This window comes from Diabrotica virgifera, chromosome 3, assembly GCF_917563875.1.
Source record: "Diabrotica virgifera virgifera chromosome 3, PGI_DIABVI_V3a".
In the NCBI taxonomy this organism is placed as follows: Eukaryota; Metazoa; Arthropoda; class Insecta; order Coleoptera; family Chrysomelidae; genus Diabrotica; species Diabrotica virgifera.
This window is the reverse complement of record NC_065445.1, coordinates 157,428,002-157,455,324: the sequence shown is the minus strand read 5'-3', so window position 1 is coordinate 157,455,324 and position 27,323 is coordinate 157,428,002. Positions and strand designations below refer to the sequence as shown.

Genomic DNA, 27,323 nt, shown 5'->3' with positions numbered 1-27,323 from the left:
ACCTGGTCACAGCTGTGTTCAGGAAGTGGATGCTATGCATAGTATTTTGGACCGACATCTGAGTAAACTGGAATTGCATAGTCCTCTCGCTATTATTAAAGATATTAAGAATGCAAGAACCAAGAAGCCATATCAACTTCTTCAGGTGCAAAAACATAATTTTTTGGAGTTTAAAACTTTTTCCAATTGTTTAAGTCTCTCTAACTTTCTTACGAAAATAACGCAAGTAGCGTAAAATATAAACTAAAGTTTAATGAACCGGAAATGCACACAGTGGCGTTTTTAAAAGGCAGTTGCAGGCTAAATTCTTCCAAGGCGTTTCTAGAAGGTGTTCCAGATCCTAAAATTCAGTCCCCCCTGCAGACCTTCCAGAAGACAAAGTTGCACATATTAGGTGCCTAGCAAATCATTTCCAGCAATTGATTTACAATTCCGGAATTGTATTATTAAAGACTTTTAAATTGTTTAACTTTTATGTTGTCAATATTGTTTATTTGCGAGTGTACCTAATACAATAAAAAACGATTAGTATTATTAAAGTATTTAACTACTTTTCATTAATAATTTAAGTTTAAGTTGTTTTGTTATATTGACATAAGCATATTATACTATTAAACTTGCTTCGTTCTTTCTTTAATTATTATACAGCGTATCTACTTGAGTTGGAAACATATGGGAAACTTTTTTATTATTAATTATTTATATGGGAAATAAGCCACAATTAATTGTGGCTTATTTCCCATATAAATAATTAATCATAAAAATGCCACAAGGAAATAGCTTCAGAACAACATTTTTTATTATTAATTTTACGAAAAAAAGTTATTCTTTATAAAAAGTTCTGCATGCCCCAAAACCTAAGATTCAATCATCAGATATCAAATTTTCTGAATATTATACGAGGTATGTCAAAAAATATGAACTTCGTTCGAGAGTAAAGTACCTTTATTTCTCTCAATATCGAAAATGCTTATTCTGAAAAGTTGTTTGGAAATAAAAACTAAGCTCAAATATGCAATTACATGCTTCTAATTGGAAAAAAATATTTTCCAAATTTTTCTCAAATTTATTGATACTAACTTCGTTTTGATTCATTACACATACGATAACTCTTTTATTATTACTTTTACGAAAAAAAGGTATTCTTTATAAAAAGCTCTGTAGGTCATAAGGCCGAAGATGCAACCAACAGATATCACATTTTATTAATTTTATACGAGTTGTGTCAAAAAATATGAATTTCACTCAAGAGTAAAGTACCTTTATTTTTCACAATATTGAAAACAGTTATTAAAAAAGTTGTTTAGAACTAAAAACTATGTGTCAATATGCAATTACATCCTTCTAATTGAAATACTGTGAAAGATAAAGGTGCTATAATATTGAGCGAATTTCATATTTTTTGACACACCTCGTATAAAATTAATAAAAGTTGATATATCATGGTTGTGTCTTGGATTTTAGGCCATGCAAAGCTTTTTATGAAGAATAACTTTTTTTTCGTAAAATGAATAATAAACGAGTTATTTGTAAACATATTTGTAATAATTAAAAACAATGTTGGGTATCCTTAAATTTGAGAAAAAATTTTTTTTCAATAAGAAGCATGTAATTGCATATTTGATCTTAGTTTTTAATTCCAAACAACTTTTTATCATAAGAATTTTCGATATTGAGAGAAATAAAGGTACTTTACCCTTGACCGAAATTCATATTTTTTGACATACCTCGTATAATATTCAGAAAATTTGATATCTGATGATTGAATCTTAGGTTTTGGGGCATGCAGAACTTTTTATAAAGAATAACTTTTTTTCGTAAAATTAATAATAAAAAAGTTTCCCATATGTTTCCAACTCAAGTAGACACGCTGTAGATGTTGATAAAGTAACTAACATTCCATATTAATTACTACCTCAATAAATTACGGGTCCAAATTATTCTATGTCCAAACATTGTTGTTTATAATAATTTTTTTCTCAAAAACTGTTGGTAATATTTAATGCAAACTGCAGTTGTTCTAAAGTACATATCATTATGGTTACTAAAAAAAATAAATTTATTCTCATTTAGTTTACTATTAAGATACTTAAACTTCAAAACTTTAAAAATCCTTTCCTGTAAAATTTTCAAAAGTGGACTTAGAATAGTTTGATTCTAAGGCGACGAAATGTAATTTTTGACATTTTTGACCTGGGGTCATTCCCCCCCCCCCCTTGGTCATCCGTGTAACAAAAAAAGGTTGGTCATCGGAAGATTAACCAGAAGATTAGTTCTAATAAGTTTTATTTTTGATATTGTTAATATTAAAAGTAAAACTTTCATTCTTCTTTAGCAGATGACAAAATAACATGTCATCATGTTATTTCGTTGTGAATCTATACCGGAGGCTCGAATTTTAGTGGTTCAGAGAGAATCAAATATGCGCTTTTTGATAATACGCTAAGAACGGTTGAAACTAGTTATAGTGCTTTTGGCGCTCTCTGAACTCAATAAAGTAAGACTGCTCTTGTTTCACTTCACAACGAAATGATTATTTATTATAATATTTATTTTTAGACACAGTCAATTCAACTAAACCACCTTCTTTGGAATTTGATCAACTGAACCGAACAAATCCATTCGATAACCACACCGCCGACGCCACAAAACTAAAGGAAGAAGAAAACTCTTCCAGCGAAGAATTAGGCATCGAACCTTTAAAACCAGAGGTGATGATCATCATTTCTGATAGAAATGAAACTACCTCCGAATTATCAGCTACCACAGAATATATTACTACAGAAGGTAACTGTTTATTTTGTACTCGTTTCTTATTAGTATGGATCTGTATTTTCCTATATGCAAAATATGAAAAAGATTTTAACAATTAAAGGGTTTAGTATTAGGTTTATACAGGATGAACTTCCATTATAAAGTCACTGTACACTTAGGCGACATGCAGCGTGACACACAATGCGATCAACAGTGACGAATTGACGTACTTACTTTAGTAAGGCAGGGATGCGTGCTTTCTCCGTTTCTTTTTAACATAGCCATATAGGTTATGTTCTCTCCAAACTAGACTGCGACACAAAAGGGATACAGTGACCGTTAACGACACGTCTAAGCAATCTAGAATACGCCGACGATATCTGCCTGTTAGGACAAAGGTTCCAAGATGTGGCCGACCAATTGGAAACACTTTCCACTGAAGCCAATAAAATAGGTTTGAAAATCAATATTGGTAAAACCAAATCCATGAGAATAAATGCAAGGAACAACAAGCTATTTACTATCGACAATATGCAGATTGAAAATGTGGAAAACTTTACGTATCTTGGAAGTGTCCAGTGTATGAGGATAAAAAAAGTTCAACAAGCATTCAGCATGCTCAACCCTGTTTGGAAGTCTGGCGAATATACTACAAGAACAAAGATCCGAATATTCCAGTCAAAGGTCATGTCTGTATTACTTTATGGATGTGAAACCTGGAAAGTGACAAAAATTCTTACAGACAAATTGCAGGTCTTTGTTAACAAATGTCTACAAATAATTGTCCGTATTTTCCTCGACGTTATTGTCGTCACTTGATTGCCTGGGTGGTCTCTTTGGTGATTCGAAGTATGATTTGTTTGTATTTTAATTATTATCTTCTAATTTTATTACATTTCAGGTAATTTAATCTCAAAGAACTCTAATTTGGAAATCAAAGACTACGAAATAAACACTAGTACTGATTCACCTTCGATGAATGAACATCCTCTGAATACGACAATAAAAACTGTGGGCGGTGCTGTTGAAACTGCAAACAATATAGTTGACACTACAAACACACCTAACGAAAATATTGAACATGAAAATCACCCTGAGAATCAAAATAATCTAAATCAGGAAATTCGCATTGATGAAATCGTGAATACAGAAAATACTGCTTCAGAAAAATCTGAAATTAGTAGTATACCTGTTGCTTCAGAAAGAGTATATATGAACGAAACCAAACTTACAACAACTGAAAAAGTAACCACCGAACATGACAATATTAACGTTGTAAATTCCTCAGAGGTGACAACAGATAGTACAACGAATCCTAGTCTTAGTCAAATTCATATAGCTGAAGTACTACCAACCGAAAAGACCAAAAAATTTGATACAAACAATACAGAAATCCGCATTGAAGAAAATATCACCGAGGTTCTTCCAGACACGTTAAACCATTCTTCCACTGAGCCTCCTAAACAAATAACAACTTTGCCAGCCGATATTATCAACAACATTCACAGCAATAGTTACTTTGATGAAATAGTCCAACATAATGATATTAATACATCAGAAAATTCATCCTCTGTTGAAAGTACAGCAAATTCTTCGAACGTTAACAATTTTAACGTAATCACTTCTAGTACTGAGGATCTGATTGCTTTGGAAACAACAACAAATATAGAGGGAACGACTATTCCAGATATTGAGGTAACATAAATGATTCTACTTTAATTATTATTTTAGACAGAGTCTGTTTAGTGTTTAGTTTATGTACGAGGGTCACTATTAACAATTCGGAACTAATAAAATAAACAATAATTTTTCCGTATCAATGTAGACCTGGATCCCGCGTACCAAAAAAAGTTGATTAATAGAAAGCTGAAAATTTGTTAATAGCTTAACTGTGTCTAGTCGGACAAACTTTGGTGTATGGGAACATAGGAACATAGGAAGTTTTAATTGTGGAACGTGATTTTAATTGTGAAACGTGTCATCCTGACAAGTTTATGATTGTGAAAACTAGCAGGTTGTTTTTAAGTTTATTCCATAGCAAACTTTATATAATATATGAAAAAAATTTTGTCTGACAAATATATTGGGCGTTTTCATAAGTCCGACACGTAAAACATTTCAAATGACAGGAATTATGTTGGTGATGAATAGCAGTCTGATTTTTGTATTAGACTTTAATGAAAGGGTATCAAATCAATTGGAAGTTCTGTCCGATAAAATACATGGGAGGTTTTAGTAGTCTGACGTTCGAATCCTGTAACCTGTTCCACAATTAACACTTCCCCTGTTCCAATGTTCCCATACACCAAAGTTTGTCCGACTAGACACCGTTAAGCTATTAACAAATTTTCAGCTTGCTATTAATCAACTTTTTTTGGTGCGCGGGATCCAGGCCTATATTTTCGATTGCAGCAATTACTGAGTACAAATACAACTACAAGTTACCCTTATACCCTTCTTTTAATATAATAAATGACCCATAAATAAATCGGTCCTCTTTGTAGTCATGTTATTTATCGAAATAAATCAAAACACCCTGTATTTAGGTATAGGGAACCCTTACAAAAGTATAGCTTATTGTTTAAGGGCAATTCAAAAATGTTACAAATATAGGATGTTCGATAAGAAAAAATATAACTTTGATATACCACTCTTTTGTGGAGCACCCTGTATAATTCACATTATTTTTAGATGGTACTGTTAATGGCCCTGTATATTTCTGTGAAGAATTTTTTTAATATCAAGTGGAATATAAAGCCTTTTTATAAAGCACACTTGTTCGGATTACACTCTAACTGCGATCGAACAAAAGTGACATTTTTAGACCGGGAGATATTATACAGAAGTTCAGTCACGATTTTCTGAGTCCTGCCTTTTGCAATACTGGAAGGGTAGACGAACTACTTACAATCTGTGGAAACATCCACAAATTTCCTGTGACATTTTCCTGTAAAAATTAGGAAAAAACCTATTTTAGGATGGGGAAAAAGGATTGATTTCGCGACCATCATCGTGACCGTCATCGCTTCGGCGAAATAAATTTTATACATACCTATATAGGTATATTATCTGTATGTATATATAAATTGTATAGAAGTATTTAAATTTAAAATAGATGTAAAACCCATTTTAGGATAGGGAAAAAGGATTTATTTCGCTACCGTCATCTCTTCGGCGAAATAAATTTTGTACGTATCTATATTATGTGTATTTATACATAAATTGTATAAAAGTATTTAAATTTAAAATAAATGTAAAACTTATTTTTGCATGGGGAAAATGGATTTATATCGCGACCGTCATCACGACCGTCATCGCTTCGACGAAATAAATTTTGTACGTATATTATTATAATGTACGTATAATAATAGTAATATTATTGAAGTGAAAACTTCTTTAGGGACGTTGTGCACTTTTTAGATGGGGAAAAAGTACTTAATTAGCGACCATCATCGCGACCGTCATTGCTTCGACGAAATACATTTTTGAAGTGAACACTTCTTTAAGGACGTTGTGCACTTTTAGATGGGGAAAAAGTATTGAATTGGCGACCGTCATCACTTCGGCGAAATAAATTTTTGAAGTGAAAAGTTCTTTAGGGACATTGTGCACTTTTTAGATGGGGGAAAATATTAAATTAGCGACCGTCATTAGTTCGGAGAAATAAATTTTTGAAGTGAAAACTTTTTTAGGGACGTTGTGCACTTTTTAGATGGGAAGAAAGTGTTGAATTAGCGACCGCCATTGCTTCTGCGAAATAAATGTTCGAAGTGAAAACTTGTTGTACCCTTTTAAACGTTGTGCCCTTTTTAGAAGGGGAAAAAGTATTGAATTAGCGACCGTCATCGCGACCGTCATTGCTTCGACGAAATACATTTTTGAAGTGAACACTTCTTTAAGGACGTTGTGCACTTTTTAGTTGGGGAAAAAGTATTGAATTGGCGACCATCACAGCTTCGGCGAAATAATTTTTTTAAGTGAAAAGTTCTTTAGGGACGTTGTGCACTTTTTAGATGGGGAAAAAGTATTGAATTAGCGACCGTTATTGGTTCGACGAAATAATTTTTTGAAGTGAAATCTTTTTTAGGGACGTTGTGCACTTTTTAGGTGGGGAAAAAGTGTTGAATTAGCGACCGCCATCGCTTCGGCAAAATAAATTTTTGAAGTGAAAACTTCTTTAGGGACGTTTTGCCCTTTTTAGATGGAGAAAAAGTATCGAATTATCGACCGTCATCGCGACCGTCATTGCTTCAACGAAATACATTTTTGAAGCGAAATCTTTTTTAGGGACGTTATACACATTTTATATGGGGAAAAAGTGTTGAATTAGCGACCTACATCGCTTCGGCGAAATAAATTTTTGAAGTAAAAACTTCCTTAGTGACGTTTGTGCACTTTTTGGATGGGGAAAAAGTATTAAATTAGCGACTGTCATTGCTTCGACGAAATAAAGTTTTGAAGTGAAAACTTATTTAGGGACGTTGTGCACTTTTGGATGGGGAAAAAGTATTAAATTAGCCACCGTCATTGTTTGACGAAATAAATTTTTAAAGTGAAAACTTCTTTATGGACGTTGTGCACTTTTTAGGTAAAAAAAATATTGAGTTTGCGACCGTCATCACTTTGCCGAACTAAATTTCGTACGTATATACAGCGTGTCTACTTAAGTTGGAAACATATGGGAAACTTTTTTATTATTCATTTTACGAAAAAAAGTTATTCTTCATAAAAAGTTCTGTACGCTCTAAAACCTAAGATTCAATCATCAGATATCAAATTTTATCAATATTATACGAGGTATGTCAAAAATATGAATTTCGTTCAAGGGTAAAGTACTTTTATTTCTCTGATTATCGAAAATTCTTATTATGAAAAGTTGTTTGAAATTAAAAACTAAGATCAAATATGCAATTTAATGCTTCTAATTAAAACAAATATTTTACAAATTTTTTCTTAATTTATGAATACCCACCATCGTTTTTATTTATTACAAATATGATTAGGTACTCATTTATTACTATCATGAAACTCTTTTATTACTCATTTTTCGAAAAAAATTTATTCTTTATAAAACGCTCAGCATGGTCTAAGTTCTAAGATACAGCCATGATATATCAATATTTATTAATTTTACACGAGGTGTGTCGAAAAATATGGATTTCGCTCATGAGTATAGTACCTTTAGATTTCACAATATTTCAATTAGAAGGATGTAATTGCATATTGAAACATAGTTTTTAATTCTAAACAACTTTTTGTAATAACAATTTTCAATATTGTGAAAAATAAAGTTACTTTACTCATGAGTGAAATTCATATTTTTTGACATACCTACCTCGTATAAAATTAATAAAATGTGTTATCTGATGGTTGCATCTTAGGTGTGAGGACATACAGAGATTTGTATAAAGAATACTTTTTTTTCGTAAAACAAATAGTAAAAGAGTTATTACATGTGTAATAAAAAAACGAAGTTAAGTATCCATAAATTTGAGAAAAATTTGGAAATTATTTTTAATTTTATAGTTTATGTGTTATAGTAATAACACATTTGATCATAGTTTTTAATTCCAAACAACTTTTGATTATAAGAATTTTCGATATTGAGAGAAATAAAGGTACTTTACTCTTGAACGAAATTTACATTTTTTGACATACCTCGTATAATATTGATAAAATTTGATATCTGATGATTGAATCATAGGTTCTAGAGTATGCAGAACTTTTTATGAAAAATAACTTTTTTTCGTAAAGTTAATAATAAAAAAGTTTCCCATATGTTTCTAACTTACGTAGACACGCTGTATATATATTATGTGTATGTATACATAAATAGCATAGAACGTACGCAACGCCTATATAATAAGTGCGTTTGCGGGTGCCTGTCGGCGACTAGTCGGCGACAAATTAGCAGCAAAACGCATGCGCACTTTAAAATGATATAAATAATATCGTTAATAGATAAATATACAAGGTATATTTACCTAGTATAATTTAATAATTAGTTATTAATATTAATTAAAAGTAAATATACCTTGTTTATTTATCTTTTAAAGGTATTATTTATATTAAGTAAGGTTAGAAATTGTCGGCGACAATTTGTCCACTGTACCCGCGAACGCAACTAATATATGTATAGCACTTCTTTTTGGATGGGGAAAAGCATTGAGCTCGTAATTTATATACTATAAGAAGTTTTCACTTCTGTCGGCACTCCCATGAGTGCTTTAATTTTGTTTGGGCAGGAGGGTTGCAAACGGGCTAACGGAGTATATATGTATACAAATATGTAAGGAAAATAATGAAATTTTCATGATTTTCTGGGTCCTGCCAACTAAATAAATTAAACATATTTATTTCAAAATGATAAAAAAAATATTGGCATGACGTCTCCTAATGTTTAAGTATACTTGTCCCTTGGAAAATTCTGCGGAAAATTCACCCTGATTCCGTGATTTTCTGAGTCCTGCCTTTAAAAAGTTATACTCAAATGCAATCAATACATTTTCGGTACTCGGCAGGAAGGTAAACGGTTCTTGTAAGACGGCAGGAGTCCTAGATTTGTAAGAAAATTCGTAAAAGTAAAAAATTCCACGATGTTCCGAGTCATGCCATTTTTCATATGTTTCAAGAATCTTAATATAAGTCTATTTACAAAGCGGCAGGATGGTTTTATAGTTATTTCGTATACAGGGGGGGGGGCATTAGTGTGACAAAGTCCAATTACTCGTTTGTCGTAAGAGATACGAAAAAAAGTTATTTAGTTAAAACGTGGTGCAAAGATAGGATCATAATTTAAAAATATTTTCTAATATACATACAGGGCTACACCCGTATTGACAGGGTGACACAAACTTATTTGTTTTAAATGGAACACCCTGTATATAATTTTAAGATTCCTAGGATAATTTTAAGACAATTTAACACAATTCACCTAATCCAAAAATGTTTCCTAAGGGGGCTAGAGCTCTTGAAGATGGCGCCTTGTAATTAGTTTTTTTTTTTATATCTCCAGAACGCTTCCATTTCTATAGACAAAAACTGGTCCGCCTTTTTATCTTTCAGAGCCAAATCGATTCCATCAATTGCGAATCTCTAGTACCGGTCATAGGAGTCCGTTTTGGGTAGGGCAATGGTTATTTTGTCGTATAAGTGTTTTGTCTTAAACTTTTAAGCATTTTTGACACTACATTATTAAATTGTGAGGTATTCTAGTACTAAAAGGTACTCTTGCTTTAAGTCGGTAGGATGCACCGTTTTGTAGAAAAATCTAATTTAAAATTTTTCGTATTTTGAATTTATGAAAAATTTGAAAAAAAAAATAAAAAAACGGTGTATTTACCGACTTAAAGCAAGAGTAACTTTTAGTACTAGAATACCTCGTAATTTAATACTCTTCTGCTGTCAAAAATGCTTAAAAATTAAAGCAAGTTATGAGATTTCGTTGATCTACCCAAGACGGACGCCTATGACCGATACTATAAATTCACAATTGATAAAATCGATTAATCCCTGAAAGAGAAATAAACGAACCAGTTTTCGTTTTTCTAAATAGTTTTTTTTATTTTTTTTTTTTTTTCAAATTCAAAAACCGAAAAATTTTTCAAATCGATTTTTCTAGAACACGGCGTATCCTACCGACTTAAAGCAAGAGTACCTTTTAGTATAAGAATACCCCATAGTTTAATAATCCAGTGTCAAAAATGCTTAAAAGTTAAACACAGAAAAGTTATGCGATAAAATATCCGTTTCCCTACCCTAAACGGACGCCTATGACCGGTACTAAAAATTGACAATTGATGGAATCGATTTATCTCTGGAAGATAAATAGATGTACCAGTTTTCGTTTTTCTAAATAGAAGTGTTCTGGAGCTATTTAAAAAAAAAAACTAATTACAATACGCCATCTTTAAAGACCTCTAGCTTCCTTAGGAAGCATTTTCGGACTAGGTGAATTGAGTTAAATTTTCTTAAAATTATCTGATAAATCTCCGGGCTTCGTTTGTTAGAAGAGTTTCTGGACACCATGTATAATAGGTACAATCCCTACTATAACCATTTAATTGTAAAATTGTTGATTTTCTTCCTATTACTTTTATTACGTTTACTTAGATACAAATTATGATCTAATCGTTTAAAATATAGTATATTGTACGACAAGTGAGAAAAAAGACATATATTTCTCACGAGCGCAGAAGTTTGCTGGCACGAGCCGAAACACGAGGCGAGAGCCGCAAGTCAAGCCAGGGAGAAATATGTCATTTTCTCATGTGTTGTACACTGTACTTTTTCTATTGATGCGGTTTTGTTTAAACTTCAAAATTAAATAATTTTGGTGCTTTTAGGTATATTATAAATAGAGTCCGGATTTCTCAGCATAATGCTTATGGTAAATGATACAAGCAGGACTATATTCTTTTTAAATAAGAACGAAATATGCAAAAATATGTCATTTTGACAGCACTTTTTTATGCTTTTCTTGCTTTTTTTTTTTTTTTGATTTTATGCCTTTTTTTGAAGTTTAGTGCTTATTTGGTGCTTTTTTATATTCTGTTATCATTTTTGCATTTGCGAACAGCCAGAAATATAATTTTGATCTATGCAGTGCAATGGTGGACTCTGATCTTTCACTAAATAAATTGCAAAATGAAAGTTTTAAATCATTTTTGGAAAAGTACTGTCAAAGACATGTGCCGGATGAAAGTACTCTGCGAAAAAATATGTTAATTGCGTTTACAAGGAAACCAGAAAAAAAAGTAAAAACACTAGTGGGGAACAATTACATATAGTTTGCTGTGGACGAGACTATAGATATTTGTGGAAGGTACGTCGCTAATTTAATCATAGGCGTACTTCGTACTTCACGAAGATATCTTGACGAAGGGTTATTTAATGTGCTCAAAAGAACTAGAAGCAACAAATAACAATACAGTTGAAAGATTCGTAAATGAAGCTTTAACAAATTTTTATCTTCCCAAGGCTGTGCCCACCAACAAAATAGTATTAATGCTTTCTGACGCTGCACCATACATGCAAATCTTAAAGTGTTTTATCCACATCTAATTTATTGTACCTGTCTAGCACATGGCCTGAATCGCGTTGCTGAGACTATACGGCTGCAATTTCCACTTTTTAATGAGTTGATAAAAAATGGGAAAAAATTTTCATTAAAGCTCCTTTATGGGTGCAACCTAACACTCCATTACGACTGGAACCAGTGTTAACTCGGTGGGGTACATGGTTAGATGCAGCCGATGCGATACTACGCCGAATATTTCGAAAATTTTAAAAGTGTCGTATTGGAACTTAAGGATAATGCTAGCAAATCGATAAAATATTGTCAGGATGTTTAAGGTGAAACAGACTTACAAAACAATCTTGCTTTTATCAGTGGCGGCTCGTATAACTTTAGGAAGGTAGTGCCAGAATCCGGGCAGCTGCCTAAATTTTTAGTGACGGTTTCACGATATTGTCAAAAAGGATATAAAATAGAAATTAAAAAAAAAATAGGTGCAGATATTTTTATCTTATATTACTATTTTTGGGATGCCAAGAAATTGACCAAAATTTATCAAAACAGTTCCGTAAATTAAGTAATTAACAATAAAAAAATCTCAACTTACCACCAGTATTTACTGCTGATGTACTTTTTTTTCATCACTAGGTGGGGAATCTGCAAACAGACGTCGGAAGTAAACATTTCCAACAGTGCTGGGTTCCTGAGCTGAAACCTCATCAGTGTCACGTCGACCAGTTTGGCCCTAAATCGGGCCTCCCTGCCCTCCGTAACTCCGATGTGGCCGGGACCAGCTAAACCCCACCCCTCTCATACTAGGGCATCAGGGTGGAATCGCCCGTTAGGGCATGATTTCTCCCCGATGTCCTTCTTTTGCCCGATTCTCAGTCGCTCGTCATCACGCATCAGCTTCCGTCTCACACACTCATCCGACCACCACGTCCTTTAATCATATGCTGTCAATCTTTCATTCTTCCTACCACTGCTGATGTACTTGAAGTTTGTTGTTACGATTTGGTCTCTAGAGCCTATTTAGAAAATTATAAAAATAACACTATTATATTATTTACACACACACGCACAAAGTTATTTAATATCACTGTTAAAGTTTACGATATGTGAAGTCCATCCTTCTTTCTTTTTTGGTGGCAAAGTTTTCAATGACTTTATTATTAAAATTGTCAATGCCATTTACAAAATGTCTTTCTGCAGACAGCATACCTAAAGAACTTAGTCGTTCTTCCTTCATGGTATTTCTGAGGAATGTCTTAATTCGTTTTAGCATTGAAAAACAACGTTCTGCTTCAGATGTTGACATGGGAATGGTCATTAATATACTTAAAAGTTTAACAGTTTCTTCAAATGTACATTTTAAACCTTCATCATTTAATAAAACTGATAACGGAACAGCCCCAGAGGTAGTACTTAATTCGTCTCGCTGATACAATACTTGTAATTAAGTTTTAAGCCGAGTTTTGTTTAAAAATAAAAATTGTGTGCATGTTTGACTTCTCTGACATAAATCAATGAGAAGCAACTAAATGTCCGGAGAAAGTAAACCTTGTTTTTATTCGCAACAAAACTGCATCGCATATCTCGTCACCTCCAAACAAAACGCATACAAAATAGAACAGTTTATTAGTTTGTTCTCAACCACACAACCAGCTATTTTTATCATAAATAGTTTTATTAAACTTACGACAGCGAAGTTTTTGTTGATTTCCACTTTGTTTTTCAATTTTTAAATCGGGTAAAGGCCGACCGAGTTCTTTATTTTGAAGTTTTTTTTCTAACGAAAAAACACCAAAAGAGTTTTTTAATATACTGATTTGATTTATTGTCAATAAATAAATTAAACGTAGAAAATAATCAAAATATTATTTATATACCTACGACACCCACGACCACGACGCACTAATAATTACAAATTAAAAAATATAGTAGATTATAAACACAAATATACAATACAGTAGTAGATAATAAACACAATAGCGTCAAGCGAACGCGTAAAGAAACTAGAAATAGATCTAAAACATTGTATCTTAAGATATACTTTTCGAGATTTCGAGTCTGGCACGGAGAGTCCAATTTAAACGTATATTAAAAGTGCAATACCGCTCTATCTCTGTCACTTACATAGGATGCTCATACAATCTTTCTCTTTTCTGGCGTGCCAATACCTTTCGGCACCGGGATTTTCATGATCTTCATCCTGTATCCGGTCAGCTGTGGGTGGCCAGAGTCGGTGGTTAGATGTGCATTGCGCTACACAGAAATAATCACAAAAAAATTAACAGGCATTAAGATGTTTTTAAGATAAAAAATATGTTTCTGCATAGTTAGCAAGGTAGTGCCATGGCTCTATGGCACTACCTCACGGGCCGCCACGGGCTTTTATTAAAAGCAACTTTTGTTTTGTAGATAGTATTAACAAAAGTCAAATATGTATTAACAAAAAACGAAGGATTTCAAAAGATGAAGAAAATATTTTCAGTTTTAAATGAAGAACACGTTGAAGATATAAATATGGATCCAGCAGTAGCGGCAAAGTATAAAGGCGCATTTAAATCAAAGCGAACACGAACGAACGAACGGAGGAACGAATTCGTAGGTGTTCGCTTGGTCATTCGTTCGCTACAAAGTAGGGCCATTTACATTGAAGCGAACGTTCGCATTCGTTGATGATCGGGAGTGCATATTGCCGGCAGATGTTTTTAAGATTGGCCAGTGCCAGTCACACATTGTGTTTAAGTTTATTTTCGTGTTTCTTGCTGGGTAAATTTTAATACAATAATAGCTTACAAAAATAGCAGGTAGCAGGTATTATACGCTGTTTGAGGGAGCTTAGAAAATAACATAATAAAGAACCAGCTTTTAAAATTATTCCTCGAAAAAGTTACTTGCTCTTGATATTATGACTATATTATGTTCAAATAATAAATTGTAAAATTGGTGTATCAAAATAAATTTGCTTTTAATTAATTTTAGCAATTAATTTGATTTGGTTACCTCATTAGTGTTTCTGGTAGGGATTGCAATTGCTGGATCCAGCATCCAGCAATCCAGCTGGATCCAGCGCTTTTTTTACATGCTGCATCCAGCAAACCGTGCTGGATCCAGCAGCGCGGATCCGCAAACGTGTCAAATTCGAAATAAGTTACTTAATGTCTTCATTAGCCTCTTTATTCAAAGCCGTGAGTCGGCAACTTGCTATTCTATCGCGCTGGCAGTAGCTCATAGTATGCTGGAAAGTTTCTATAGCTTAAAAGTTTTAGTCTATAAAGCGTTGATATACATTGATTCTGCGATAAAATTCTCTGCTGACGAGTGGTCAATAATAATCAATGAGTTAATCGCCACTTTTAACCGGCTGTAGAAGCTCTTCGCAGAATAGAGTCCACTTTGTTAACAGCCGACACAACCATGAAAGTTGTCTTAGACAAACTAAATAGCCAGGACTCTAGCCTTAATGCCGATCTACCGGAAGCACTACGCAACAGAATCACGGAACGGCGCCTCTCTGAGATTACAGGTACATTAGTGTATTGACAAAATCAAAAAAAGTATGACGAAGGACTAAACAATCCTTGTTACTTCAAAGAATGCAATGCGACAAGAGATGAAAAATTTGTTGATTCGTATAAATAAACAAGTAACTGTGGAACCAGTGCAAGATATAATGGAAGAAGATGGGCCAACTAATCCGGAGCCCGTGAATTTTACTTTGGAACAAGAACTTGAGATTGAATTGAAACGAGAGAAAACATTTATAGCCAAAAAAAACTGGGTCTCAAAAAAATTACGAAAAGATTTTTTTGAAAGGAGATCGTTTGTCAATGGTCTGTGACTATTTGATGACCTTAAAACCGACCAGAACAGAGGCCGGAAGGGCTTTCTCCGCAACCGGCTATATGTGCAGTTCTGTGCGAAGTAGGTAAGGCCTATGTTATTAAGGTATCACTTTCAAAAAACTAAATATTTCATGTTTCTGTTGTTTAAAAATTTAGCATACAGACAATCGTGTTTTTATTTTGATTCCACATTTTGCTGGATCCGCGCTGGATCCAGCTGGATTCAGCCCAATCTTGCAAAAATACAGCTGGATTGAAAATGCTGCTGGATTGCAATCCCTAGTTTCTGGGTTGAAATTTATCCAATAAAAACATTAGGCTTTTAAAAGCAAACCACTTCGAATTCGAATCCTCTTTTTGTCTTTCTCGTCTAAATGATGCCAGAAGCTAATTCATTTTTTTAGTTCAGAGACATCACAACCCATTCCTATAGAAATGTTAAAACAAGCATCAGGTTTTTTGTTTATTATTTTATATAGCTTCGATTTTGGGTTTCATAGGCATATTCCATATTGCAAAATTATGTTTTCACAACTACACAATAAACAACCCTCTCAAACTAATGTTTGCAAATAAATTAAATCAGTACTTGTATAAACGAATTCGTTCGCTACCGTCTATCCACTGTCCACATTGAACAACGAATTCCTTTGATGATTCGCTCACTTACCGACATCGGTTGGAACATGTGCGAATGCGAACGAATTCGTTCGGTCGTGCTCGATTCGCTGTACAAATACAATAAAGTTACCGAACGAATGCGTTCGTTCGTTCGTGTTCGCTTTGATTTAAATGCGCCTTAAGTATGCACCGATAACCAGTGTGAACGTTGAAAGAAGCTTTTCGAAATACAAAAATGTTTTGAGTGACAGGCGCCGAAACTTTACGATGGAACATTTAAATGAGTATTTAGTTATTTCATGCTTTAAACAAAAATGATATATTTTCCTTCATCTAAAAATCTAAAGCGTGTCGATAAAAATTAGGTTAGCATTTTTGTTTTAGTTATCTATTTTCTTTTGTTTATTCTATTTTATTTTTAAAATTTATAATAGGTATTTACTAGTTTTAAGCTAAGCCTAGAAATAATATTATAAATATTTTCTAAAAAAAATGGTTTGTCAAAATTTATATGCCTATTTTCATGCTTTTTTGTATAATATAATGCTTTTTTTCATAAAATTGTTATGCTTTTTAAGCGCTTATTTTTTTGGGTTTCTTTATGGTTTTAAATCCGAACTCTAATTATAAATATTAGGGTGGGCCGAAAAAACTAAAATTATTTTTTTCAAGTCGTAATACCGCGGAAAAGTTGCGAATGTATGAGACCAAAAAGGGGTAAGAATTTAAAAAATATCGGTTTATATCTTCCGTTCGCGCATGAGCCATAAAGTTTGCCGAAATTGGTAAAAAACTGATTTTTTGCGATAATTTTTAACAGATTAAATTTAGGGTGGATACGTTTGTAATAGCTCATTTTCTCATTTTTAATAACCATACTAACTAAATTTAACCGTGTTATTAAAATTTCTTATCATTTTCCGTTCGCGCATAAGGCATAAAAATAGCCAAAATGTGACAAAATTGCATATTTCATACACGTTTAATTCTTCGTAATTAAGAGTTTAGTTGAATGAAAATAATACTCACATATACATTTTGTTAAACTTGTATTGAAAACACTTAAAATAAACACACTTTAAACACATCATTTTCAGAAATTTAGTAGGCTATTATTTAAAAATATTGTTTGTGAATATAGAAAAAACCAAATTTTTTTATGAGATGCAAGTTTTCAATTCTACAATATGGTCCAATGTCCACCAGTCCATTGTTCTTCCAGTCCATCTTGTATTATTTTAACACCTTTTTGCTAGTACATAGTAGAAGCCACTTTGAACTGTGATTTCTGTGTAAAGTCCGGCATTGCAGACCTTGATAACAATGTTTTTCTTATGAAGCCATCGCGATTCTCGGCTCCGCAAACTTTTCCAGCGGCTTCTGTTACGAGTTTTACACATCGTTCTACTGCCAGTGTATGAACAGGAAATGACTTTAATATTACATCCCAGTTAGGGGCTGAATCACTCTGAATAATTAATGTGATTTCATCATCATTTATTAATAATGGAGGAGAAGATAAGTCACAGTCTAACCAATGAATTATTTCTGAATAGTCTCAACATTCAAAATTTAGTTTTGGCGGTTTGAATATTCTAATGTTAGATGTTGATTTATCTATCTGTCTAGCTTTCAGAATTCTGCGAAGTCCAAGGTCTCTTATATGTTTTCTGTTATCTTGTGTCATGGCCAACATCAAATGTTCTGGATGGGCGAAAAAAGCATTACGCTGAATAACAGGGTCAACAACATTACGCCATTCTTCAGGCAGGTACCTTGTAGTTTTGTATTGATTGGTGTACAAGTGTAAAGCTGTTACTATTTTTTATACAAAACCACATGGACATGTATGTTTTCAATATAAATTGAACGATTTCTTTGAGATCAGAAGTTGGATTCTCTTTACTTAAATATAACCTGAGGGTTCGGTTTGCTGTTGTCAACCACCTAGAATGCGACAAGGGACCAGGACCTCGTATGGACAAGTCTTCTTTACAGATCCCTGAATATCAGTGGCGACGCGTGACTTTTTCTAAAGTGTTACCAAAACCAGATATTAAATATATACCAGATATATTATATATTATCTATATATATAATGTATTTTATAAATATTTTTATATATACAGTGTTCCCATACATCAAAGTTTGTTCGACTAGACACCGTGAATTTTCAGCTTGCTATTAATCAACTTTTTTTTGGTACGCGCGATCCAGGTCTACTATAAAAATAGATGAAATAAAATTAAAAAATTAAAAATTTAAGAAATTATATAAAGTATCTACAAACTAAAAACATATTTGTTGTTTTTAGGTAAAATATGTATTATATCACCTTTATACTTTATTTAAAAATCCAAATTGTATAATTAGTGTACTAATCAGTACATTCATTTGTCATTTTTAGCCTAAAATATTAAATAATTTTTATTTTATTGATTATACACTACAATGTACTGTATAATCAATATTATTATATTATGTCATATTATAATAATGTTGTTGTTAATTAATATATTTCGACAAGTAATTAAAATCGAGTAATATGATTTATATAGGATAAAAAGGTATAGATATATTATCTGCATAATAAGCAAGTACAGTTACAAGTTATAAACTAATAATTAATCATGCATATTATGCAATAATCGAATCCAAAGGGCCGGTACGGTTAACTAACCGGAGTTTAATCGAGAAAATACCGGCCCTAAGAATAACAGACTTCATAAATGGAATTATAATTATTACCTATAATTATAATAATAATTAAAATTGCATTTATTAAGTCTGATATTCTTACGGTCGGTATTTTCTGTCCCGATAGACACCGGCCCTACCTAGCGTCACCAAATTAAAATTTGGTAACACCAATACGCGGTTTCAAAGCCATCGTCCCCGCAAAATTTTCAGAGACGATCCAGTCAAAGATCCTACTATCGTTGCCACTCACAGAAGTGGTAAACGGCGCGGCGCACGGTAAGGGCACAGTATAATAAATATGGAACCTCTTTATACTGTGGTAAGGGCGTATTATAATAACGTGCAACCGATTTTACATAAACTCGCTGATATTTTCGTACGTCTAGTTGGCTATTTTACTGAATTAGGTAGATACTATTAACAAATATTTCTATTTTTAAAAAATATAAATGGAATTATTTCATAGTAGTCATAAAATATTTATTTACAAATTTTAACTGTTACCAATGGTAACAATGGTTACATGGACGCTTCGCCAGTGCTGAATATACTGCAATTGAAATATCAAGCAGATATTGCTGATCCTTGCTTAGTCGACTTCTGTCGATTGTAGGTATCTGGCATTCAATAAAATTGAATGCAACTACTGGACGTTTTTCACAGTCAATAAGCTTTTCTCCAATCGGTCCTTTAAGGGATTTTGGTCCCGTTGATTTACCATCTAGGTGCTGGAACAAATGCCAAAATGGGAGTTCATTGAAATGAATGAGGCAAATTGCACATTGTAACGGTTTCTCTAAATGTACTTGGATGCGACGAATTACGCCACTTTTCAAACCGGTATTTACAGCAGAGCCATCACATCCAATAACAATTGAAGCCCTTGGCGTGAAAAGGTTATATGCCACATACAATTAGTTTTGAGAAATCCCCTTTAGAAAGTCATTTTAAATCCAGGAAATCCAATTTCAATACAAAATTTAATTGACTTTTGGTACAATAGGTAAATAAGGTTGCCTAATATTTTAGCAATAATAATAACTAAAAAAAATCACAACTTTTTTTTTAATAATTTATTTACAAAAAAAAATGTTGCTTGTACCCTTCTACATGAAAGAATAAACTAAACACTTAAAAAAACAAAACGAATACATAAACATTAGTCCTCATCACTTAACGGCAAATCTTCGTCAAAATATTCGACTTCCATTGTTTGTGTGGCCTATGTTTCTTCTTGGCGAACACAATTTTTAGTGCCATTGTTCATATAAATTGATTGATTGACTTCAGGAATATAAGGAAGTAAAAGCGATAAATTATTTATCTTTTTTTGGTTTAGTTTTATTGGGTCCAAATATTTCTGTTTGAGACATTCTGTCAAAGAAATTCTTCTCATACCCTTTTTCCCAATATTCACGTTCTTAAAACTTTCATTTAAATAATGTTTTATTTTGAGTATGTTCGGGTTTTCATTTTCTAATCTGATGATGATAATTTTGCTGAACGCGACGTTTTCTTCTTCATCTGTAACCTTTTTTTACTTAGATTCTCCTCCAACACTTTAAAGGATAAGAAGTCTTCTCTCTTTAGTACTGTCACGTGAAATGGATTGTTCCTTTTACACTTTTTTACTGCCTCATACCAATCTACTGGTCCATATACCACCTTCATTTTCTTCTTATATTTCTCTATAATAGCAAAATCCCTGTCTGACGGAAGATGTGTATGTCCAACTACTAAAAACCTATGTTCTATGGATTCAAATACAACCTCTATGACCAACTGCTTCCACAACCCAATCAAGACCCAGTTTTTGTTCTGTCCTTCGCAGTTGTCCGTATAAACGGTTAGGTTTTTGGGGAGGTGTTCTTGTTCTTTAAAGTGTTTCAAGAGCATACTTGCAATCCCATCACTGCCTCTTTTCCCAGTGTTCTCAGACTACATATACATATAGCCCTTGTTATTTACGCAGTCATGAATTCCCAAATTATACACCCATGCTTTCCTCAAATAAAAAGCTGGACCAGTTGTTAAAGAGGGCACAGGAAGTGCTTACTAAAGGTCAAATGATAACACGTATGTATCTTTTGAAGCTGACATGCCTATCTCATTTTTAACGTATCTTGCATTGCTTCAGCTCGCCTTAAATGCAACTCCTTTTCTGTCTTAAATTTCTTTAAAATATCTTCATTTTCTTTGGAATTCTCAATCCTTACCTCTAGTTCATCACATATTTTACAGGTATCGCTTCGAGGTATCGTGAAACCTATGTTAAATTCTGAACAAAATATCCTTCTATATTTATCTTGACTAATGGGTAACCAGGGATTTCTTTCAGCACACCAAGGTTTGTAATACTCGTGATATAAAGTAGATATTTAGATCATGATCAATGTATGTTTTATGAGGGTTTTTTTTCTGCTATAATGACTAATGTATTTTGAATGCTATTAATATGATCCCGAGCCGACTGGCACGCCTCTTCCGATATTTTATTATGACGCTCCAAGAATTTTCCTCTTTGATCTGATTTAGGTGTTGTTAAGCCTGCAACCATTTGTTTCTGCAGCAGTTGTAAGCGCTTTGGAGAAGCCAAACCATAGATGGACATAAATTCTTTTTTGCTTTACTTTCACATCAAAACCATTGACTTTCACAAAGTAATAAAAACTAAAATTTCGGGAAGATTCAACTTTGAAGCAGCATCCTACAGTTTTTTTTGTATCCACAAGGCGGACCCAAGACTCTCGCTGAAACATTTTTACGTTTCTTGCTTGTATAGGATGAACCAAGATTTCGGCGCGTCTTTCTAAAAGTGTATTTATCTACATTTTTCCTTCGCCACCTAATTTTTGTTTCTTTTTCAGGGGTAGGAAGTTCGTCACGGCTCTTTTTTCTTGGGGTTTCCTGAAAAAAAAAATGCGTTGTTAATGGCAGTTGGTATTCTAAACATATTTTGAATGGTAAAAAATATCTTAATAGTTTTATTGGTTACGCATGTGTAGCATCATAAACTTTATAAAACATCACATTATGTCACAAACTACTAAAATAGATATAAAAAAAATCAGAAAAAGGATATATGCCACAAAATAAGCCACATGACTTGCAAAAATATATCCACAAAAATTACAGTAAAAGGGTGTATGCCACAAAACCTAAAAACGTACCTGTTGCTGCTCGGAGGGCGATGAACTATCTTCATTTTCACTTTCAACATAATCCTTGTCTTTTGTGTTATCATCTGAGTCCCAATCACTGTTACTTTTTTCACTTGAATCACTTGAAAACTGATAAAAATCACGAGAACATCCGCACGTGGCTCACTTATGATGGTGGCTTGTAACCTTTTCTTGAAAATGACCGATGTGCTGCAGACACTGTAAAAATGACACTTCACCACACTAGCGCCATCTGTTAGAGAATCGTTAAAATAAATTTTGTATGGCTAGTACCCTTATTCCCGAATGATGTAAATAGAAAATATCGATTTTTACAGTTTTGTGGCTTGTACCCTTTTCACGCCAAGGGCTTCAATTAGTCTATCAAGAGAAATATCACGACTAGACAGATAAGAAACAATACATGTGGCAATATGTTCAGAACTTCCGGAGGTTGGAGTAACATGTCCGATATATTCTGAACTAGGTTCTGGAATTAACGAGATGTGCTCTTCTTTCTTCAGTCTGCGAAATCGTTTGGAATGAGCTACTTCTATCTTTAAAGTGTCGTCCTTCCTCCCATCAAAGTATAGGCCTTCATTAATGCATTTACGCGACTGAATCACAACACAGCGGGGAAGCTACTTTAAGCTAATACGGCACGTTTTGAACTATTAGGTTCAGAAAAACTTTTAATACGAAAGATTTAACGTGTATGAAATATGCAAATATTTTACATTTTGGCTATCTTTACGGCTTATGCGCGAACGAAAAATGTTAAGGGATTTTAATAACACGGTTAAATTTAGTTACAATGGTTATTAAGAATAAGAAAATGAGCTATTACAAACGTATCCACGCTAAATTTAATCTGTTAAAAATTATCGCAAAAAATTAGTTTTTTACCAATCTCGGCAAACTTTATGGCTCATGCGCGAACGGAAGATATAAACCGATATTTTTTAAATTCTTACCCCTTTTTAGTCTCATACATTCGCAACTTTTCCGCGGTATTACGACTTGAAAAAAATAATTTTAGTTTTTTCGGCCCACCCTAATAAATATGCATAAATTAAAATACAATACATATACATGTAGGTATTTAATATTTTTAAAATTTATATACGTTATTTATTTAAAATTCTAATTAACAGTTATCTTTGAACAGTTTTGAAATGAACACATTTTTTTGACAAGATTAATTGTGTTTGTATTATGCATGTTACCATGGAAACGGCGATATGTATAGAAAACTGTGGGAGAACTCGTGAGAAATAGTACATTGTTTACCGGGTAGGAAAAGCTTAACATTCCTGGACGACTGTGAAGATTGCTAAGTCGAGGCGCAAGCCGAGACTTAGCAACACAGAGTCCAGGAATGTGGCTTTTCCTACGAGGTAAACATACTATTTTTCCGCAAATCGTTTAAAATTCGACAGATATTGATTGATTTAAAAAAAAAAACGCGATAATTTTATTCCCAAATAAATGGTGCTTTGAAATTCCTAATAAAATTACTTGGGTTACTATGGAAACGTATTGAGGTTGAATAAATAGAACACTAACAACTGTACGGAAATATCATTTCCTTACAGTAAGGAAATGACATTTCCTTACAGTAAGGAAGTCCTGACTTTTTCTTCAAGAAATTTTGACAGGAATGTCAAAATTTCCTGGCGATTTGCGGAAAAAAATATTTCTCACTGCAATGGCGACTTTTCTCACTGCATGAGTAATTGTTCGTTTTGAATGTTTGTAAGTAGTGAGAGAAGTTGCACATTGTATAGCATCCATAGAAAAAAGATGTAACAGTTTGGTGTTAGATTTGGAAGGTGTGCAAAAATCCAAGATATTACTCAGGAAAATAATATTTAATGCCGGATTTATACTCAGCTATTGCCACTGCTGCTGCAGCTGACGGAAATATTGCCCGAAATACGATATCGACGCGAGTGAGGTGTTTTGTTCACATCAGTTCCTCACCAATGTCCTCACAACTCATTACCGAACGACTTACAAACTCTGTCCAAGTCCAATAGGACTGAGTATAATGCGGTATAATACCGTACGATTGTTTTAACGATATAAAAATTAATTTTTATGCATTAAATATCTTTGCGGTTATCCTGCCACGTTGTAAACGGTTTTAGATTAGTGTTTTTAAGCACTTGAGTTACTTGACGTGCCATGACTCGAAATTATGGTGATATCAATAATGTTTGTATAACAACCTGCAATAATTTTACAGACTTAAAATTTTATTTTTATATACGAAATAACTATACAACCATCCTGCCTCTTTGTAAATAGCTTTATATTAACATTCTTGATATATGTGCAAAATGGCATGACTCAGAAAATCGTGTAACTTTCCACGAATTTTTTTACACATTTTTTAACTATGTATAGTAAAAAAGGTCTAACTAAACATCCTGCCATTTTGAAAAATGTCTACTTAAATTATTTATTTTATAATGAAATTTATTTAATGACTCAGAAAATCACGGAACCAAGGTGAAAATTTTCCACAGAATTTTCCAAGGGACAAGTGCAGTTAAACATTAGGAGACGTCATGCCAACATTTTTTTTATCATTTTCAAATAATTATGTTTAGTTTATTAGGTTGGCAGGACTCAGAAAATTATGAAAATTTCATTATTTTCATTACATGTTTGTATATTTATATACTCCCTTAGTCCTTTTGCAACCCTCCTGCCCAAAAAATTTTGTTCATAAAATTGATAGTATCCTGTCATTCTATGGATATGGCAGGACTCAGAAATTCATCGCAACTCACCATTTTTTTCCTCCTAGAAAATTTAATTTTCACAGGAAAATATCACAGGAAACCCGTGGATCATTTCATAAATTGTAAGTACAGCTGGTTCCTAAAAAAACTGAGACGACTCTTAAGAGAAAACAGTAGCGATCAACAGGTAGCAACAAACGCGTTCCAAGATTGCAGCTCTAATTTTGAATATTTTGTCGAGATATTTGGCACACATATTCGTAATATAATAAAGAATGGCGGTACAGAGCCCAATTTCAGGAATATGTTGGTATGTAGAAATTACTCTACAACTAAATAAAATATTGAAAAAAGGAGCCTGTACCGCCATTAAGAAATACAAAAAAATACACTTTCTTCAAATAAACTTTTTTATCCCATGCCTAGATTTTGTGTAATCTTGGAACTACTAAAAATCGATTTTTTATAACAAGAAATCGAACGTCACTGACTTGGCAACATTTCGCGCCTATGTGTATAAAAATTATTGTTTTTGATAGTATAAACGTCACTGTCAGTGTGGCGAATTACCGACTCACTGTTGCCTCACTTTTGAAAGTTTGCAGAACTTTCGCAATATTGGACCGCGTTTGTTGCCACCTGTTGATCGCTACTGTATCACCTTAAGCGTATTTTGTAGAAAATTGAGCAGTGTATTTTGAATGATAAATACTTATTATTTACATACTGTCACTGTCACTGCTAAATCTTAAAATTTGTCAGATAACTTATTCTGTTCAACCTCAAAAAATGGCTCCACATGCTAGCAAGGAACTAAAAGCAAGAATTGTAACGAAATTAGAAGATGGTTGGTCACTATCTGCCGTAGCGAACCATTTTAACGTAAGCAAAACAATAGTTTTTACTATTAATAAAATATGGAAAGAACAAGAAACTCTCTAAAGAAAGCAAGGATCTGGAAGAACAAAAATATCTACCGCTCATAAAGATCGTACGCTTTTGGAGAGATTAGAAGAGAATCATAAATTGAAGATGCGAAAACTGCAAGAATCATGTCACAGTTTCCGGGAAGAAAGACAACAACTTGGGGCAGAATTAAAGTATCGCATCTTAGGTACCGAACTGCTGCAAAAATTACTTGTTTATGAATAATTATTACAATTTTTTACTTTTTTTTTACTTGATAATAATTATTACAATTTATGAATTAACATTTTATGTAATCAGTTGTTTGTTGTTTGTTTGTTTATTTTATTATTTGTCTGTCATAATAAATATAATATAATGTCAGAAAAATCAAATACACTGCTCAAAATGATCAAATCTTACTAAGAGTCGTATCAGTTTTTTAGGAACCAGCTGTACCTTTTCTAACCTTCCATTATTGCAAAGAGCAGGACTCAGAAATTCGTGGTTGAAGTTCTGTTAATATCTCCCGGTTTATTTGGCATAAATTGGTAACATTTATTTGACAGGTGCGGTGATGACACTTCATATTTGTTTTTATTCTTTACTATAAGTATTTGTTTTATTATATTTATTGTTTTTATTATTTACTTTAACGTAATATTATAACTGAATTCTTGTTTTGTATTTCTAATGTTTTTATTTATTGAATATTAATTTGTTTTGTTGTATAATCCACCTCGTAATAATTATGTGATATATTTGATTTAAAATGAATTCAAGAATTTTTTGTAATTGGGAACAAAGGCAACTTAGATCTCTGACGTAGATTATGACGTGCAACGGTATCTATATTGTACGGACTGTATATAGGTTCTATTCCGTTAATAATATTTTAGGAAAATGACCTAAAGAAGTCTGAACCAACAATGGCAGTAGATCAAGATATTGAAACCCCCACCACAGTAGTCAACGTGAAAAACATCAATGAACAAAAAGAAGAAGAAAATGAAATTTCAACCCAAAGTAACCAAGTAACAACTATGGATTCAAACTTATACGAAGTAAAGGAAACTGTTGCAGATGTGACTACTACAAAGACGTTCTTTGTTACGCAGAAAACAACCACTGAATCGAAAGAGGTAAAAAAACTACAATATACTGATTATTATTATGTGGGGAGGACTGCAGTCAATTCATTTATTCATGAAGCATTACAATCCCTACGGATTATAGCTAACGCCACGGCGTTTAAAATCATATTCTCGAAAGAGGTGGATTACTCCTCTGTCATTTATAGCTTGCTGTGTGTCTTTGCTGTTCTCGTGACACTTTTCCATTTCTTTCTATCCTTGCACTGAACTTTCCAGTCTTTCACATTCATTGCTCTTATGTCTTCTTCTACATCATCCAGCCATCTTCTTCTGGATTTTCCTCTACACCTGAGCCATAGTGGTGTCCAGTTAGTTACCCTTCTCAACATATCTGATTGTGGGCGTCTCTGCATAATATGTGCTATCCATGCTAAGCGAAGCGATTTTATATATCTGACTATATCTTCTCT

The 27,323-nt window shown here is 32.9% G+C and overlaps 1 protein-coding gene across 1 annotated transcript in view; it reads left to right on the top strand.

Annotated features, from left to right (window-relative positions):
- Positions 1-27,323, top strand: part of LOC114345298 (uncharacterized) — a 436,109-nt gene that overhangs the window by 146,863 nt on the left and 261,923 nt on the right. The window contains exons 12-14 of the mRNA XM_050647575.1: positions 2,560-2,787; positions 3,656-4,449; positions 26,659-26,901. Of these exons, the coding sequence (XP_050503532.1) occupies positions 2,560-2,787; positions 3,656-4,449; positions 26,659-26,901 (1,265 nt within the window). The remainder of the gene's footprint in view (positions 1-2,559; positions 2,788-3,655; positions 4,450-26,658; positions 26,902-27,323) is intronic.